We start from the raw sequence: 18014 nt of genomic DNA, 5'->3' as shown, positions 1-18014 counted from the left end.
ACTTTCCTATTAAAAACACTTCCCTCCTGGACCTTATTTAACCCTTTAATATATTTAAATGTTTCGATCATGTCCCCCCTTTTCCTTCTGTCCTCCAGACTATACAGATTGAGTTCATGAAGTCTTTCCTGATACGTTTTGTGCTTAAGACCTTCCACCATTCTTGTAGCCCATCTTTGGACCCGTTCAATTTTGTCAATATCTTTTTGTAGGTGAGGTCTCCAGAACTGTACACAGTATTCCAAATGTGGTCTCACCAGCGCTCTATATAGCGGGATCATAATCTCCCTCTTCCTGCTTGTTATACCTCTAGCTATGCAGCCAAGCATTCTACTTGCTTTCCCTACCGCCTGACTGCACTGTTCACGCATTTTGAGACTGTCAGAAATCACTACCCCTAAATCCTTCTCTTCTGAAGTTTTTTGATGGAGTTTTATGTTAATAAGAAGGATAAAGGCCCATCGATTTGACAGTGATGAGATGGGTCTGGCTCAATAAACTACACATAAATGTATTTTTTTAAAAAAATGCATGAATACATCTAGTAAGTAAAACCTAAAAATCATTAGAACAATGATAGGACAGCAGTTCTTGTACTCACTCTGGATAAGCTGTTCACACACCTGACGAGCTACTGCCCGTACCATTGCATGGGTCTGAAGATCTCCCTGTACATTGAAGATATAGTGATACATCAGCTCCCATAAAATACAGATCTTCTTTCCTTGCATACAATCCATCTTCACTAACTTGGCCTCTTCCAAATGAGTTGAGAATACAGTTCTTTGAATTTTCAATCCTCATACGGCAGTGGTTCTCAACCTTTCTAATGCTGCGATTCCTTAATACAGTTCCTCATGTTGTGGTGACCCCCAACCATAAGTCTAGCGCCAATTCTCCCAACAGAGCTTTAAGCTGATTGGCAGGGAGGTCAGAGGGACATCCTCACTGTAAACGGCTGATTGGTCGGATTGTAAACATATGTTCCAAGGCGCCAGAATAGAAGCTTTAGTTCCTAACACCATGGAAAATTTGTCTTTCCCTATGATCTTAGGGGACCCCTGTGAAACGGTCATTCAACCCCCAAAGGGGTCCCAACCCCCAGGTTGAGAACCACTGCCATATGGCCTCCTGGGAATCTGGAGGGTACTAAACTGGGAAAAGGTTGGGATGTCTTGGCATCACATAAACCCCATGGGACTCATAAACCCCATGGTCTAGTCATAAACCCCATGAAACTTACTCCTACACACAATTTACTCCTACACACAATTTGCACTGAAATATACACACACAGGACTACCATCTACAGATCCTGAAAAGAAGAACGACCCACCTCCCAAAGTAGTACTTTATTCTAAAAATAACGAAGCTGTCTTCAAAATCTGTGATTAAGATACTTACACGTTCGCCTTTCTCGCCTCTTACTCCAGGAAGTCCCTTGGGTTGGAGGGAAGCACAAAACGTAATGTAAATAAGCACAAAATGTAATGTAAATAAATTCCACACTCCACTGTAATTCACTGGCTTTTATAAATGTGGCAACATGTAAATTGTGGGTTTTCAATCCCACCGCAACAATAGTTATTTAAGAAAGATGAGATTGTACTTCCCAACATACTTCAAAGAGGACTGCAAAGTTTAGCAAAATTAGTTTATGGTATGATATCTTTGTGTTGAGGTGTGATATGATCATGGAAAGCTTTTGGGTATCTAGATTATTGGCTGATATTTGGGTTAGAAACTTAGAATGCCTCTGTAAACTGCTTAGAGAGGGATGTAAAAGCATTGTGAAGTGGTATATAAAGGTGTTATTACTATTGCTGTATGAGCCAAGGTGGCACAGTGGTTAGAATGTAGTACTGCAGGGTAATTCTGCCAACTGCAAGCAGTTTAATTTTCACTGGCTCAGGTTTGACTCAGCCTTTCATATTTCTGAGGTTGGTAAAGGACCCAGATTGTTGGGGGCAATATGTTGGTTCTGTAAACCTCTTAGAAAGGGCTGTAAAGCCCTGTTAGTCTAAGTGATATTGCTATAATAACTTCAAAGAACTGTCATATTCCAGTTCATAACAGATTCCACACTTAGCAGTAAGAGCTTTCAAACTCTGCTCTATTGGGGGACATGTGTAAAAAGACTTCTTGGAAGACAGCCATTGCTTTCATTCTAAGTCAAAGAAAAAAAATCAAATAGTGCTGTTTTAAATGTCTACAAAGGCAAAGTAAACATTACTTTGGAAGTGCAGTTTATTTATTTTATTTATTTTATTAATTAGATTTGTATGCCGCCCCTCTCCGCAGACTCGGGGCCGCTAACAACAGTAAAAAAGACAATATAAACAAATCTAATATTAAAAGTAATTTAATATTGTCAGTGTTTCCAAAATCATTTCTGTCTAAGGCACATGGAGATAGACCAAGGTGGAAGTTTTCTCAGCTATCCTGGTGAAAATCTACTACTATGTACAAATAGTTGGGTTGGCAATGTATAAATGAATGTCTGCAGTGAAGGGCCACAAAAAAATTTACTACCACGCTGTGAGCGTGCCTTAGGCTTGATGGTCATGTGACCAGGTGGGAGTGGCTTGTCAACCATGTGACTGTTTAGGAGTGGCTTGACGATCATGTAATCAGGGGAGTGGCTCAAAGGTCATGTGACTGACTTAAAGGTGGCCAACTTGACGTCAATCACGTCAAGGGTTTGGGTTAGGTGCCTGGCCTCTCCTCACCTCAAAGAGATACAAGATATTTACTATTACTGAACATCCAAAATATACTATTTAATCTTATATGCAGGAGTGGGCTGCTGCCCGGACAGGGTGGAACGCAGTGGGGTAGCGAAAATGGAGCTCCACCCCAGAGCACCCAATTTGCACTGAAATATATTGAAAGAAAATGCAGGGCATCCTGCAAAAGACACGCCCACAGTGTGGTAGTAAAAATTTTGGTAGCCCTTCACTGCTTATATGTATATATGCCATATTAGGCACTCAAAAATATACATTATCTACTATATGTAAGCTCCATTTTTGCTACCCTCACTGCGTCCCCCCCTCTCATGTGGGCAGCAGCCCATAACTGAATGTTAGTATGTATTGAAGTACTATAGCTTTAAGAGGTAGTTTTGCATATTGCCATAAGAGGGAGCCAGAAGCATGATTTTCTCTCTCTGTTTTCTCTGTTCTTTCTGCTGATTCACTGTGACTGATGTACTAAGCTCTATGTGTTTCGGTCCCAATTATGGTCACAAGTCAAGGACTATCTGAATACACACATGTGCCCATGCACAAACACACACACTCACACATACAAATAGAGTATGATGGATTTTTACTTACAGGTGATCCAGCCTCTCCTTGTGGGCCAACATTACCCATTATTCCTGGTGCACCTGGGGCACCAGGTATTCCCTGCATAGAGAAGACAATAAAGTATTAGAAGTTCAGACAGCCTGTTCATATATAACTGTGCTTTGAAACTTTGCTGACATTCACCATTGTGCCTACCGTCCCTGTCCTATTGTCTACTTTTTATCATTACTTCTCTAATGTTTTATATGTACAAATTATCACCCTATAATTGTTTGACAAACAAACAAACAAACAAACAAACAAATAAACCTTGGCCCAAGAATCAGAAAGACACTAGATGGTGAGGTTAACTATGCACTTCCTCCACTGGTGCGTAGTGTGCAGGCAGGAGTTCCAACTTACTGCCACTAATGGTGCTGATGTGCGCAGTTCTGGGTGACCAGCGCATCCACACATCGGACTACGCACACGCACAGGAAGCAAATCTCATTAGAAGATGTGTGTGTGAATGAGATCTCAGCAATTTTGTTTTCCTTCTGTGTATGCGTGGAAGTAAAAAAGATGTCAAAAATTGCTGAAATCTCTCTCGTGCGTCCTCTTGTGAAAATTTGCTTCCTACACATGCGCAGGAGTCAAATCTCATTCCGACGTGTGCACTCGCCTGCTGGCCATGTGGAGCTACATGCGCAGCTACCTGTGCGCTGTCACCCCCAGTCCAGGTAGGGACCCAATACTGGTAGTGTGATGACCAACTGGATGCAGGATTTGCCCCAGCATGGAAGACTTTCCACCTGCAGTTTAATGTTTCCAAATGTAAAATAATGCACTTGGGGAAAAGGAATCCTCAATCTGAGTATTGTATTGGCAATTCTGTGTTAGCAAAAACTTCAGAAGAGAAGGATTTAGGGATAGTGATTTCTGACAGTCTCAAAATAGATGAGCAGTGTGGTCGGGCGGTAGGAAAAGCAAGTAGGATGCTTGGCTGCATAGCTAGAGGTATAACAAGCAGGAAGAGGGAGATTGTGATCCTGGTATATAGAGCACTGGTGAGACCACATTTGGAATACTGTGTTCAGTTCTGGAGACCTCACCTACAAAAAGATATTGACAAAATTGAACGGGTCCAAAGACAGGCTACAAGAATGGTGGAAGGTCTTAAGCATAAAACGTATCAGAAAAGACTTAATGAACTCAACCCGTATAGTCTGGGGGACAGAAGGGAAAGGGGGGACATGATCGAAACATTTAAATATGTCAGAGGGTTAAATAAGGTTCAGGAGGGAAGTGTTTTTAATAGGAAAGTGAACACAAGAACAAGGGGACACAATCTGAAGTTAGTTGGAGGAAAGATCAAAAGCAATATGAGAAAATATTATTTTACTGAAAGAGTAGTAGATCATTGGAACAAACTTCCAGCAGACGTGGTTGGTAAATCCACAGTAACTGAATTTAAACATGCCTGGGATAAACATATATCCATTGTAAGATAAAATACAGGAAATAGTATAAGGGCAGACTAGATGGACCATGAGGTCTTTTTCTGCCGTCAGTCTTCTATGTTTCTATCTAGCATCCATAATGAAACCTCTTCTTTTGCATATCCATGACTATTTGCTTCTCAGAGGACAACTTCTCCATTGTCCATTCAGTGAGATCCATTCAGGAATTTCTCAGATTTTCTTTTCTTTTTCACAATCGCATCCCTTTGTTCTGCCCCCTCTTGATTACAGAGCCACTGGCTGTGTTTACATTTCACAGTAATTCATAGTTTCTCTAAGGGCACTTAGACAATTAGCCTTGTCATCTCCCAAGTAAAATATGTAGAATCAAAGGCTGGAAGGGACTTTGGAGGACCTTGGAGTTCTTCTAGTCTAACCCCTTACATTACACCAACCCAAATAAATTGTTATGTATTTTTGAAGACCTGAAGTGACAGAACGCCCACAATTCCAGGAAGCAAGCTGTTTCACTGATTATCTGTTGTTATTATCAGTAAATTTCTTTTTATTTGCAAGTTAGATCTCTCCTTAAGAAGCTTCTACCCATTACTTCTCTTAAGAGCCTCGGTGGTGTGGTGGTTAGAGTGCAGTACTGCGAGCTACTTCTGCTGATCACTGGCTGCCAGTAGTTTGTCAAATCGAATCTCAGTAGGCTCAAGGTTCACTTCCATCCTTTCAAGGTCGGTAAAAGGAAGACCCAGATTGTTGTGGGCAATATGCTTACTCTCTGTAAACTGCTCAGAGAGGTCTGTGAAGCGGTATATAATTCTAGATGCTAATGCTATTGCTATTCTGCCCTCACGTGCTTTGGAGAGTAATACAGTGGTACCTCAAGATACGAACCCCTCATCTTACGAACAACCCAAGATACAAACCCAGGGTTCAGAAAAATTTTGCCTCTTCTTACAAACTTTTTTCATCTTACGCCAAACCCGAACTTCCGGGTTCGGCATTCGGGAGGCTGCTGGGAAGCGCCCTGGCTGTTTTAAAAGGTGACAGCCGGGCTGCGGGGCTTCCCAGCAGCCTCCTGAACTCCAAACCCGGAAGTTCGGCAAAAGTTTGGGGTTCGGGAGGCTGCTGGGAAGCTGCGCAGCCTGGCTGTCACCTTTTAAAACAGCCGGGAGGCTTCCCAGCAGCCTCCCGAAGCCTAACGCCAAACCCGAACTTCCGGGTTCAGCATTCGGGAGGCCGCTGAGAAGCCTCCCGGCTGTTTTAAAAGGTGACAGCCGGGCGGCAGCGGTTTTTTGCGGGGGGTTTTTGTTGTTGCACGGATTAATTGACTTTACATTGTTTCCTATGGGAAACAATGTTTCGTCTTACGAACGTTTTGTCTTACGAACCTCCCCCGGGAACCAATTAGGTTCGTAAGATGAGGTATGACTGTACTTAAGACTGATCTTGTCTGTTTTAATTGTTTGCAAATATATTCCCTGATTTCCATTTTTTCCAATTTGCTATTCCAGTCCCAAAAATGCTTTTTCAGGAGGCAACTGGACTTTATTGCTTTTTCTTTTGAAGATATTTCACTTCTCATCAACGAAGCTTCTTCAGCTGTGACACGATAGTGGGGAATTGAATGATTTATATTCCTTGCAGTCGGTTGGCACTTTGCATCCTTTTAGGGGGTCCTTGAAGCACTTGGAGGTTTATCTGTGTCCTCAGGGTCACCTGAAGAGTGTTCCTAGTTCTTGTGGTCTGCAATTTTTCCTCTGAAAATCCATTCCTGCTCCCACATCATTACCATTCAACGATCCATTCCTTCCATTCCTCATTGTTCTGTCAGAACTGAAGAAGACTCTTGGATGAGAAGCGAAACGTCTTCCAAAGAAAAAACAAGAAAGTCCAGTTGCTGGAAAAAAAAGCAACTTTAGGACAACCATGACCTGGATGACTGAGAATATCTACAGACTGTTTGCTATTCCAGGTTTTTGGCCCTGAGGTTTCTTTCCCAAGTTGGATCGATGGTTTGAAATAAAAAAGAGAATATTAGGACAGGGACAGTAGGCACACTGGTGTGCTTATGAACGCTTCTTAAACACCTCTTAGGAATGGGATGATATCTACAGTAGATTGGTTAAAGTTTTATGGGTTAGGGGAAGAAACCACAGAATCAGGTAGTGCATTCCATGCATTGACAATTCTGTTACTGAAGTCGTATTTTCTGCAATCAAGTTTGGAGCAGTTTACCATAAGTTTGTATCTATTGTGTGCTTGTGCATTGTTGTGGTTGAAGCTGAAGTAGTTATTGACAGGAAGGACATTGTAGCAGATAATTTTATGTACTACGCTTAGGTCAGACCGGAGTCAGTGAAGTTTAAAGTTAGCGGGTTAATAAGGTATTTCTTTTTAACAAATATATCTCTCTGTTTAGGTCCAATGAGTACTTTGAAAATTATTTTCTCCAAATTTTTATATTTTTCAACATCTCAGAAATTTTGTAGTATTTTATAATTCTTCATTTATAGTCTTTTAAAATAATCCAATCCAGTTCACCAAGTTCCATAAATACCACATAAGCCAGTCCAAATCAATCCAAATAGCACTGTTTTAGAGTTTCTTTTCAGCTGCAAGATAACTCTTTCTGTTCAAGGTTACTCTCAGGGAATTTTTAAAAGAATGGAATAATACGATTGGGTTTACCACTGGTCCTGAAGAACCTGGAGGTCCACTTGGTCCATCTTTGCCTGTCAAGCCCTAAAAGACATGAAAATACTTGAATTACTATTTTGCTCATTATAACGCTTTAAAAGAATTAGCCATATCATATGTATAAAGGGTGTATTAATACTCATATACCTATAGTACAGGAGTGTCAAACTCAACTTCATTGAGGGATACATCAGGGTTCTGTTTGATCTATTGAGTTCATTAAGTCTTTCCTGATACTTTTTATGCTTAAGACCTTCCACCATTCTTGTAGCCCGTCTTTGGACCCGTTCAATTTTGTCAATCTCTTTTTGTAGGAGACCTCACCTACAAAAAGATATTGACAAAATTGAAGGGGTCCAAAGACGGGCTACAAGAATGGTGGAAGGTCTTAAGCATAAAAAGTATCAGGAAAGACTTCATGAACTCAATCTGTATAGTCTGGAGGACAGAAGGGAAAGGGGGGACATGATCGAAACATTTAAATATGTTAAAGGGTTAAATAAGGTCCAGGAGGGAAGTGTTTTTAACAGGAAAGTGAACACAAGAACAAGGGAACACAATCTGAAGTTAGAATCAAAAGCAACATGAGAAAATATTATTTTACTGAAAGAGTAGTAGATCCTTGGAACAAACTTCCAGCAGACGTGGTTGGTAAATCCACAGTAACTGAATTTAAACATGCCTGGGATAAACATATATCCATCCTAAGATAAAATACAGAAAATAGTATAAGGGCAGACTAGATGGATCATGAGGTCTTTTTCTGCCATCAGTCTTCTATGTTTCTATGTTTCTATCTTGAGGGGCTAGGGTGGGCATAGCCAGGGTGGGCGTGGCCAGCTCAAAGTCACTCATGCCACGGTGCTTGAGGTGACCCGAGTGCTCTGCTAGTAAAAATGGGCTCCCAAGTTCTGTTTTCAGCTGACACAACCTCTTGTAACCCTCTGCCAACAAAAATGGAGTTTGTGAGGGCAGCCCTCCCGACCTCCATTTTTGCTGGCAGAGGCACCAGGAGTTGGTTCTTTGCTGATTTCAGGGGCCCTCTGTGGGCCAGATCTAAGCTGGATTTGGCCAATGGACCTTGAGTTTGACACCCCTGATATAGTACTATAAAAAGCTAAATAACTAAACTTACTGTCATCTGTTACCTTTTGATTAAAATCAGCAAAAATAAATAACGGTGCAGAATTCCAATAAATGATTTGGACTAATAAAATGGACAACTGTTGTAGAAGAATTTTTGGAAACCTTTTAAACTTAATTCCTATGGTTAAAGTGTATTAATATGGCTGTTTGTAGAAGGAGCGCCAAAAACTGGGGCAGAGCCAAAAGGGGAATTAGTCTAGAATCCCTATGTAGTCACAAAGACCTCCCATGAATTTGTTGGCTCTTATTTAACACCATTCATTGGCTCTTATTTAATTGAGTAGATTCTTGTGCCTATTCATGATTTATTAGTAATAAATTATTAATTACTAATGGTAGTAAATCAGTTTAATTAGAACTTATATGGTCTTGATCTTTTGCACCTGACACTTTCTATGCAAGATTTCTGTAGTATTTACAAGAAAATTCACATTTATGGCTTAAACCAAATGTTCTACTTTTGGAGTTACTCATAGATGTTCTTGATCGAATATAGCTAGTGTGGAATTGCTGCAGCTGAGTCATTCATGGTTTGTTTCTGCTATGCCCACACACACTTTATTTTCACCTTTGCATAGACTATGTATTATTTTATTATTATTCATTATTATTATTATTATTATTTACTATTATTATTATTATTATTATTATTATTATTATTATTATTAATTAGATTTGTATGCCGCCCCTCTCCGTAGACTCGGGGCGGCTTACAGTAATGATAAAAACAATATATAATGACAAATCTAATAGTTAGAATCTAAAATAACAATAATACATTTAAAAAGTCTAAAAAACAAGAAACCCCAATATATATATATATGTTTTCGTAGATTTTTCGTATATATATATATATATAAACAAACATACGTACATACAGTCATATCATACACAAAGAACTACAGCATTTGCTGTGTGTGCACATGTGCTAAGAAAGGAGATTAATTGGAAAGTGGTTTAGGGAATGAATCCATATTGCCACGTTCCGATAAATAACAGATGTGGAGTTTTCTTTGTTTATTCTTCCAAGTTCAAAACTTAATCCCAGAAAAGTTACTGTAGGGCAGTTTGTAATATATTAGTGACATGACAGTGAAGACAACAGCGAAGACAACTTTTAGCAACACCTTTGCTAAAAGTGTTCAAGTGGAGGCCAGATACAGATTAATCTGTATCCCTACTCTGAACCAGAGGATAGACTCCATGCCCAAGTGGTCCTGTTCATCTCTAGCTTCCACCGCCTTCTACGGTAGTCCTGCTCAAGTTGACTGGAGAACTTCTACTTTTAAGACTTTGAAGTTGCTTGTTCTGTATACTGCACATTCTGATGCTGCTTCTCACATGGCATTCCTTTTACACCAAAGTATGCACACACAGCAAATTTAAAATATGTCTTTGGAGATTTTCAGTCATTCAATCATGGCTGTTTCCAAGGCAATTGGACTTCCTTGTTTTGGTTTTTTTCCTCCTTGAAAATGTTTCGCTTCTCCTCCAAGAAGCTTCTTCAGTTCTGCAGCTTCGAAAGCTACTTGGACAAGAAGCTAAAGTTTTCAAGGAGAAATAGAAAAACAACAAGAAGAAAGCCCAGTCACCTTTTGAAAAAGCACCTTGGGACACATTTAAAATATAGATGTTGCCTGTAATGGTGGGGAGTGGGAGGGATCAATTAATTGAAGTCACCAACTCCCCGCCTACATGGCTTAGAAGCTAAGGCGCTTAAGGATTCTAAAGTGTTACCAGTGTCGTTTTAGATTCATAAGCTTGGAAGAAAGTCATGAGATGAAACATATGAGCTGATACTTCATGATGCATAGCCCTTGTAATGTCTTATTTATGGTAATGACGGAGCTGAGAATGAATTGATGGCAAATAATTATTTCTCCTCCTCACCCCTATGATTCCTGAGACAGCGAGTTTGATAGTTTGCTTAGAATCATAGCTAGCAGGCCAGGTTTCTTTCTTTAAAATAAACAAACTCTTATAAAATAGTTCCCTGTCATCTGAACAAACTTAACATCTGTGTAACATGTCTAGGAGAAGAATCATTTGGAATGAAGAGGTTTTAACCCTGTTATTAGATGTGCTTGCAGAAATGGCAAAGCAAAACAGTTTGGGGGAGGGAGGGGGGGAGGAAGGAAGGACAGGAGGGAGGGAGAAAGAAAGAAGGAAAGAAGGAAAAGAGAGAGAGGGAAAACAAGAGAAAAAGAAAGAAAGAAAGAAAGAAAGAAAAAAATAAAGAAAAAAAGAAGGAAGGAAGGAAGGAAGAGGAAGAAGAAAGAAAGAAAGAAAGAAAGAAAGAAAAAAGGAAGAAGGAAGGAAGGAACAAAAGAAAGAAAGAAGGAAAAGAAAGAAAGAAAAAGAAAGAAATGTAACTATTACAATTAGAACATGGAAAGTTAGCAGAACACAACCCTATTTTTTATTGTTTATCATTCTTGGCTTTACACACAATGACTCAATGACAGACTAAAGCCAAGGAGATGGAAAATTGCAGACAGTTAATTGTCATGGACAGAAGGCAAATAAACAATCCAAGTTATGAATAGCTTTATTCCCCCCACCCTCCTGTTCATGAAAAGAAATGATTTTCTAACAATCTAGGGTTAGTTGTGGGAAAGATCAGAAGCAACGTGAGAAAATTTAGTAGATGCTTGGGACAAACTTCCAGCAGACTTGGTTGGTAAATCCACAGTAACTGAATTTAAACATGCCTGGGATAAACATATATCCATCCTAAGATAAAATACAGGAAATAGTATAAGGGCAGAATAGGTGGACCATGAGGTCTTTTTCTGCCGTCCATCTTCTATGTTTCTATGATAGGCAAAAAAATGTTTGAGAAAAGTCATGCAAGGCAGGGGAAAGGCATACTGTTTTGAAGAAAGGAACTTTCTGCTTGGGAAGTATTTTTTCCATCTGTTTTGCACTGCCCTGTGCTTCTGCAGTATATATATTCCCATTGCTACCTTTATTATTCAAACAATGTTATCATTATTGCAAACTGACAGGCCCTACCCAGGTATTGGGAAGCTGTGGCCCTCCAAATATTGCTGTAAGTACAATCCTACCATTCCTCATCACAGCTAGGAACAACTGGAAATTTACAAGTTCTCCACTCCTATGTTTTATGCCTAAAATAAGGCAAAACTCTCTTAACAAATGCTGAAATTGAAACAGCAGAATTTTTGGGCTTAATTGTGGTTGTGTGCTGAGGACTGCCTTCAGAAATTCCATCTCAAGAGGAAAATAAAAATGTAAATTAAAAATATAAATCCTAAGAATAAAACACAAAACATTGAGAAAATGTGGTACGCACCACACGTATGTATACACTGACTGACAGTTCTAAAATTATACTCCCAGACATCTGGATAACATAAAGTTGATGAAGACTGTTATATATTTAGACCAAAGCGAATCTTCCTTCAGAGTAAATATTTATAGAGGCAATTCTATTCATGTCTATACACATAAACGCTTCATTCAGTTTGATAATAGCATTTTCTCCCTGCTAAGGGTGGACAACAATAATATCATGAATTGACACAAACAAGCCATCGATGGAGTGGAGTAATTTGCTTCAGGCAGCATCAGATGCTGTAAAGAAAGGAAGTTGGGAATTCATTTCAAAATATTTGCCAGAGTAGGAGGAAAAACACCGGGGCTCTTCTTCAGCAGGAGGAAGAGATAGTAATTCCTTTCTCCAGCCTCTATGTTCCAAACATCTGGAAAGTACAGGAGATCCATCTCAGACATGAAAGAATAAAAAGTCGCCTGCGAAAGATTGTACTCCAATTTAGTAATTTCAACCAAAATTAGCCTTTTGCAGCCAATCTCTTACTGTAAAAAAATTTGAGAAATTGAGTTGACATTTGTAGCAGTTCTGTGGAGGTCTCCTTAATAAGAATTGATAAAAGTTTTTATTCTTAGCCTTTGCCCGAAGAATCAACATCTGTCAGCCATCCTGGGTGCTTCCTTCACCAGGATTCAGTGTGAAGCATCTAAGATCACAGAACTAAACCAGACTTTTGTGCTGGTAGAAGAATGAAAGGTCTCTAAGGATTGCACAACATGCTAGATTAATCTAAAATGGACTTTGGTATTTTGGAATTCAACAGATTGTGAGAATCCAATCACTAGGAAGTTGTCTGAATTGATGCTGTCGTGTTAAATGATAACATGGTTTCTTTATTTGGGTCTTGTAAGGACTTCACACAGGAATTGTGTTTTGATCATCTGGGTGTAGCATTGAAACATAGAATGTGAACTCATCCTAGTAAGAGGAGTTTACAGTATGTAAAATTATCATTTTTTTCAGAGTATAAAACCCACCGGAGGGGGGGAATAAGGGGGGGGGGGAAACTACCTACCAGGTATTCATCTGGCTAGTGTCTGGTCAGCTTCAGCACATTATTTTATCCGCTGGCTAGGTCTGAAAAAAATCTTCTTCGGAGGGAGTAGCAATGAAAACAAACCTGCAAACACTTAGGGCTGGAAAAAACATTCTTCAGAGAGAGTAACAATGAAAAAGCCTGCAAGATGGTAAGAGCTGGAAAGATTGTTAGTAACTCATTAGGGCTGGGGAAAAAAGCTTCGAAAAAGCTACATTCAGAGTATAAGACACACCCAAATTTTTAGCCTCTTTTAGGAAGGAGAAAGGTGCATCTTGTACTCTGAAAAATACGGTAAGTCTTGGGAGAGCAGAGCAAACTGAAGTAGCTGGGTGGTTACTATTAATTCTTTTATATTACCCTTGGACCTTGGCTTCCATCTCGTCCCGGTGACCCAGTTGGTCCTGGAATACCCTGAGGAACACCCAAAAAAGAACCAAATTACACACTTAAATACACATTTCTGCTAATAACAGTAATAGTGTAAATTTACTTATCCACATTTCTAAAAAGAACACATAAATCTAAATATAGACTGGTTAATGGCATTGCACTGTCCATCTGTCACTTTTATTGAACCATGAAGCTTCAGATACATGTTCTGATGGAGAGTCAAACCAATTAGCTGGGAATCAAATACCTGAACTGAAGGTTTCATTCAGCCTGCAGCTTGCAGGGACATCAAAGGTGTACACGGGGAGGCATTATCAGCATTCCGACCAGGAAATTGTGCAGGTAACATTGCATGCAAGAATATGTTTACGAGCCACCCGCAAAACCTTTGGGACAACCATGACCTGCATGACTGAGAATCTCAATAGACCTTTGAAGAGCATTCAGAAACTACAGTTGGTTCAGAATGCCCTAGTGTAGACAGTTCTAGATATATAGCACATATAACACCACTGTTACACAAGTTGCAATGATTGCCACTCTGCTCCCGGATCCAATTCAAGGTGTTGGCTATCACCTATACAGCCCTTTATGGCATAGGTCCAGGTATCTGAAGAACCATCCTCCCCGATGGGATTTGTTCATCCCACATTTTCTGGTGAAACAGTCCCACAGCAGACCCCATCGGCCAAGGAAATTTGGCTGATGGGGTATAGGAGAAGAGCCTTTTCTGCTGTGGTGCCCCTCCCATATTTTGAAACATCATGCCCACAAAAGTGAGGGCTGCCCCCACTTTTCCTGGTCTTCTGAAAGGGAGGACCTGGCTTTGTCAATTGGCATGGGTCCCGATGGAGATGCTATAGGCTGGGGATAACTGATGCAATGACAGAACAGAAGCACAACCCCGATGCGGTCTTCAATGGAACCAGGTTTGACACCCCTGATTTAGAGTGACTCTGGGTGGCGTACAGTGCAATAAAAATCGAAGTATAAAGGTTATAAATATAGGAACCATTACAATTACCATTACACTTACAAGAATTAAATTGGCCAATTTAATTTAATCTCTGTTCCGTGATTTTGGGTCAATTTTGTTCTATTTTTGTTCAATTTAATTGGTCAATTTAATTTAATTTAATATTTTTGGTCAATTTAATTCTAGAAATAGTTCTATCTCTATTCCGTTATTTTTGGTCAATTTAATTCTTGTAATTGTAACTGTTCCTATATTTATAACTTTTATACTTCAATTTTTATTGCATTTTAAGCCACACAGAGTCACTCTAGATCAGGGGTGTCAAACCTGATTTCATCGAGTGCCGCATTAGGGTTGTGCTCGGAAATATCTAATGACTGAGTAGTTGCAGTAACTCCATTCTAGACCAGCATAGACCAATGGTTACCTGAAGACCTGGACGCCCAAGTTCTCCCCTTTCTCCTTTTTCTCCATTTGGTCCCTGAAAATGAACAAATGCTCTTTGTTAATTTATTTCACTCCCTTCCTTTCTTCTCATCCAAACAAAACAATTAATTGCCGACTTCTTTCTGGAGAAGGGAGAAGAAAGGAATTCTAACATTGCTTTTAGGAGAGTATGTTAAGAAAGTTTACAAGTATGGAAGAAAGGGTGGGATAGCCCTTAATTAAATCCTTAATTAAGCCCTTAATTAAATCCATAAACCATGGCATCCAATTCTTTTTTAATTTTAGCTTGTTTTGATCTACAGTTGTTGGGCAGACTATAGATTACATCCATTACAGAAGGAGACTTTTAGCCACAGAGTTGTTGTTATTTTAGTTCCTCTTTCCCTCTACCTTCCCATATCTGTGTCTCCATAACTGATCAGAGAGAAGGAGAGAAGAAAGCAATCTGCTGGTACATCCCTAAAATTATAAGGAAAAATAGGAAGAGGGGAATCACAAAACAACTTCTTCTTCTTCCTCCTCTTCTACTTTCCCTTCCCCTTCTTCTCTTCCTCTTCCTATTATTTATTTCTTTCTTTCTTTATTTATTTATCTATCTATCTATCTATCTATCTATCTATCTATCTATCTATTTGTTTATTCATTTATTTATATTTTGTCAAGTACGTATTGGTGGTATACAAAGATACAACAATATTTATATATATGATACTAGTAAGAGAGAAACATTAGGACAGGGGACAGCAGGCACTCTAGTGCACTTATGCACGCCCTTTACTGACCTCTTAGAAATCTGAAGAGGTCAACAGTGGAGAGTCTTAGGGTAATGTTTTTGGGGTTAGGTGATGATACTACAGAGTCAGGTAATGAGTTCCATGCATCAACTACTCGGTTACTAATGTTGCATTTCCTGCAGTCGAGTTTAGAGCGGTTTATTTTAAGTTTGTATCTGTCGTGTGCTCGCGTGTTTGAAGCTGAAGTCGTTGACAGGAAGGATGTTGTAGCAGGTAATCATCCTTCTCCTCCTCATTCTTCTTCTTCTTCTTCCTTCTTCCTTCTTCTTCCTTGTCCTCCTTCTTCCTTCCTCTTCCAATTCCTCTTCCTTCTTCCTCTTCTTCCTTGTCCTCCTTCTTTCTTCCTCTTCCAATTCCTCTTCCTTCTTCCTCTTCTTCCTCTTCCTCCTCCTCCCCATTCTTCTTCTTCTTCTTCTTCTTCTTCTTCTTCTTCTTCTTCTTCTTCTTCTTCTTCTTCTTCTTCTTCGTCTTCGTCTTCTTCTTCTCCTCCTTCTCCTTCTTCTTCTCCTTCTTTTCTTCTTCCTGTTCCATATCCCTCTCATTGAACATTGGTGATCATGTTGGCGATCCTATTTTTATCATCAGCAGTATAAAAAAGTATTATTGAGTTTTGTCCAAATCAGTCTTTTAGATTTTGAAGCCTTGCTGTTCTTCTGCCTAGATCTCTTTTGCCTTCAATCTTCCCTTGGAGGATTAAGAGTATGTCTAAAATATTCTAACTTTCCCTTTTTAATGGCTTTGACGATTTCCCTTGGCTTTTCCAGGTGGCTTATCACCTCCACATTTGTCATTTTCTCAACCCAACTTATACATAACAGCTGCCTGTAAATCCACATTTCAAAGGCTTCCAACCTCTTCAAGTGCCTTTCTGTTCAGAGGCCAACTCTCCACTCCGTAGAACAGGATAGAAAAGATGTAGCCTCTGACAAGCCTGATTTTCAATCTTAGGCTTATGTCATGACTGCAGAAGACATTTTTCATTTTGAAGAATGCTGTTCGAGCTTTCTCTATCCTTGTTTTTGCTTCAGTGGCCATGTTCAATGAAGGACTGCCATCTTCGGCGCTACTGGTGCACTCTCTGAGCTGTCACGGGCATACGCATATCTGGTGGGCACACACACACACGTCAGTGTGAGATTTGACTTATGCACATGCGCAGCAAGCAAAACCTTGTGTGAAGATGTGCACAAGTAATATTTTGGCAATTTTCGCCGATATTTTTGCTTCTGTGCATGCACAGGAGCAAAAAATTGGTGAAAATTGCTGAAATATCGCTTGCACGAGCATCTTCACATGAGATTTCACTTGCTGTGCATGTGCAGAAGCCAAATCTCATATGGGGGTGTGCATTTACGCATCAGGTATGTGCATCCCGAAAATCACTACCAATTTAATATTTTTGGTAGCGGCCCATCTCTGGTCAGGTTCCAGCTTTCATGTAAATTAGGACCGAAGTACGTGATCCTTTCACCTTTTTCTAGTTGGTAATATTTTCCTTACCCTTATTATATTATGATATTACTTTTTAAGATACTACTTTTGATGCTACATTTTCTAGATCAAGCTTTTTATAAAATCCTCTAAGCTGTCATTGCAGTGGCTAAAACTACACAAAAAAGGACACCACTGTTGGATAAAAATAAAGCCCCGTCTAAATCAATTTCCTAGTTCTGACACCATATTTATTTATTTATCAAACAAATGATGCCAGAAGCATGTCGCAGAAGCATCAACACTCTTCTGCTTATGTTCCTCAGCAACTGGATAAGAAGTATCTAACAGAATATCAGAGTTGGAATGGACCTTGGAGGTCATCTAGCCCAACCCCCTTGCTCAATCATAAACCTACCGGGGGTCCTTCAATTGAAAGTCCGCTTGGCCCCTGTGGTCCAGGAGGCCCTTGAGGGCCTGAAGTACCAAATTCACCTCGAGGTCCATCAGGTCCCTAGAAAAATCATTACAAAATCCATGTATACACTTTTTTTATTTACTTATCATATTTTCTCCAGCTTTTTATGGTTAGGCGACTCAGAAATGTTTACAAAACAAAGAAACTTTCATTGTAAAGTTCTAAATTGACTGTAGAAATTAATAAAGTTGAATTAGGAGTAACAGAAGATGCCATGATTTCTACCCATTCTATAGAAATCCTTGCCCTTTTTAAGCAATTTTCCTGGTCCACCCCCTAAAATTGTTTTTCTGTCAATAATATTTATTTATGAAAAAGATAACAAGACAACACATAGGTCACATTTTACATAGACAATGAAAGCATCATGCAGAAAGAAATAGCATTGGCCAGTTACCTTCGGCCCATCGTCACCACGGCTTCCTTTCGGACCTCGGAGACCTGGACCTCCCTATCAAACACCAAGTAAGAAAACCAAGTAACCAAAGAAAACCAAGTA

The 18014-nt window shown here is 39.6% G+C and overlaps 1 protein-coding gene across 2 annotated transcripts in view; it reads right to left on the bottom strand.

Moving 5' to 3' along the window:
• Positions 1-18014, bottom strand: part of COL14A1 (collagen type XIV alpha 1 chain) — a 166383-nt gene that overhangs the window by 31111 nt on the left and 117258 nt on the right. For both annotated transcript variants that reach the window (XM_070748242.1, XM_070748243.1), the window contains 8 exons: positions 17913-17966; positions 17456-17551; positions 14793-14846; positions 13357-13410; positions 7451-7504; positions 3339-3410; positions 1405-1440; positions 602-668 (listed from right to left, as the gene is read on the bottom strand). In XM_070748242.1, coding sequence (XP_070604343.1) covers positions 602-668; positions 1405-1440; positions 3339-3410; positions 7451-7504; positions 13357-13410; positions 14793-14846; positions 17456-17551; positions 17913-17966 — 487 coding nt within the window. The remainder of the gene's footprint in view (positions 1-601; positions 669-1404; positions 1441-3338; positions 3411-7450; positions 7505-13356; positions 13411-14792; positions 14847-17455; positions 17552-17912; positions 17967-18014) is intronic.

Source organism: Erythrolamprus reginae, chromosome 3, assembly GCF_031021105.1.
Source record: "Erythrolamprus reginae isolate rEryReg1 chromosome 3, rEryReg1.hap1, whole genome shotgun sequence".
Classification (NCBI taxonomy): Eukaryota; Metazoa; Chordata; class Lepidosauria; order Squamata; family Dipsadidae; genus Erythrolamprus; species Erythrolamprus reginae.
This window is presented reverse-complemented; position numbering and strand designations above follow the sequence as displayed.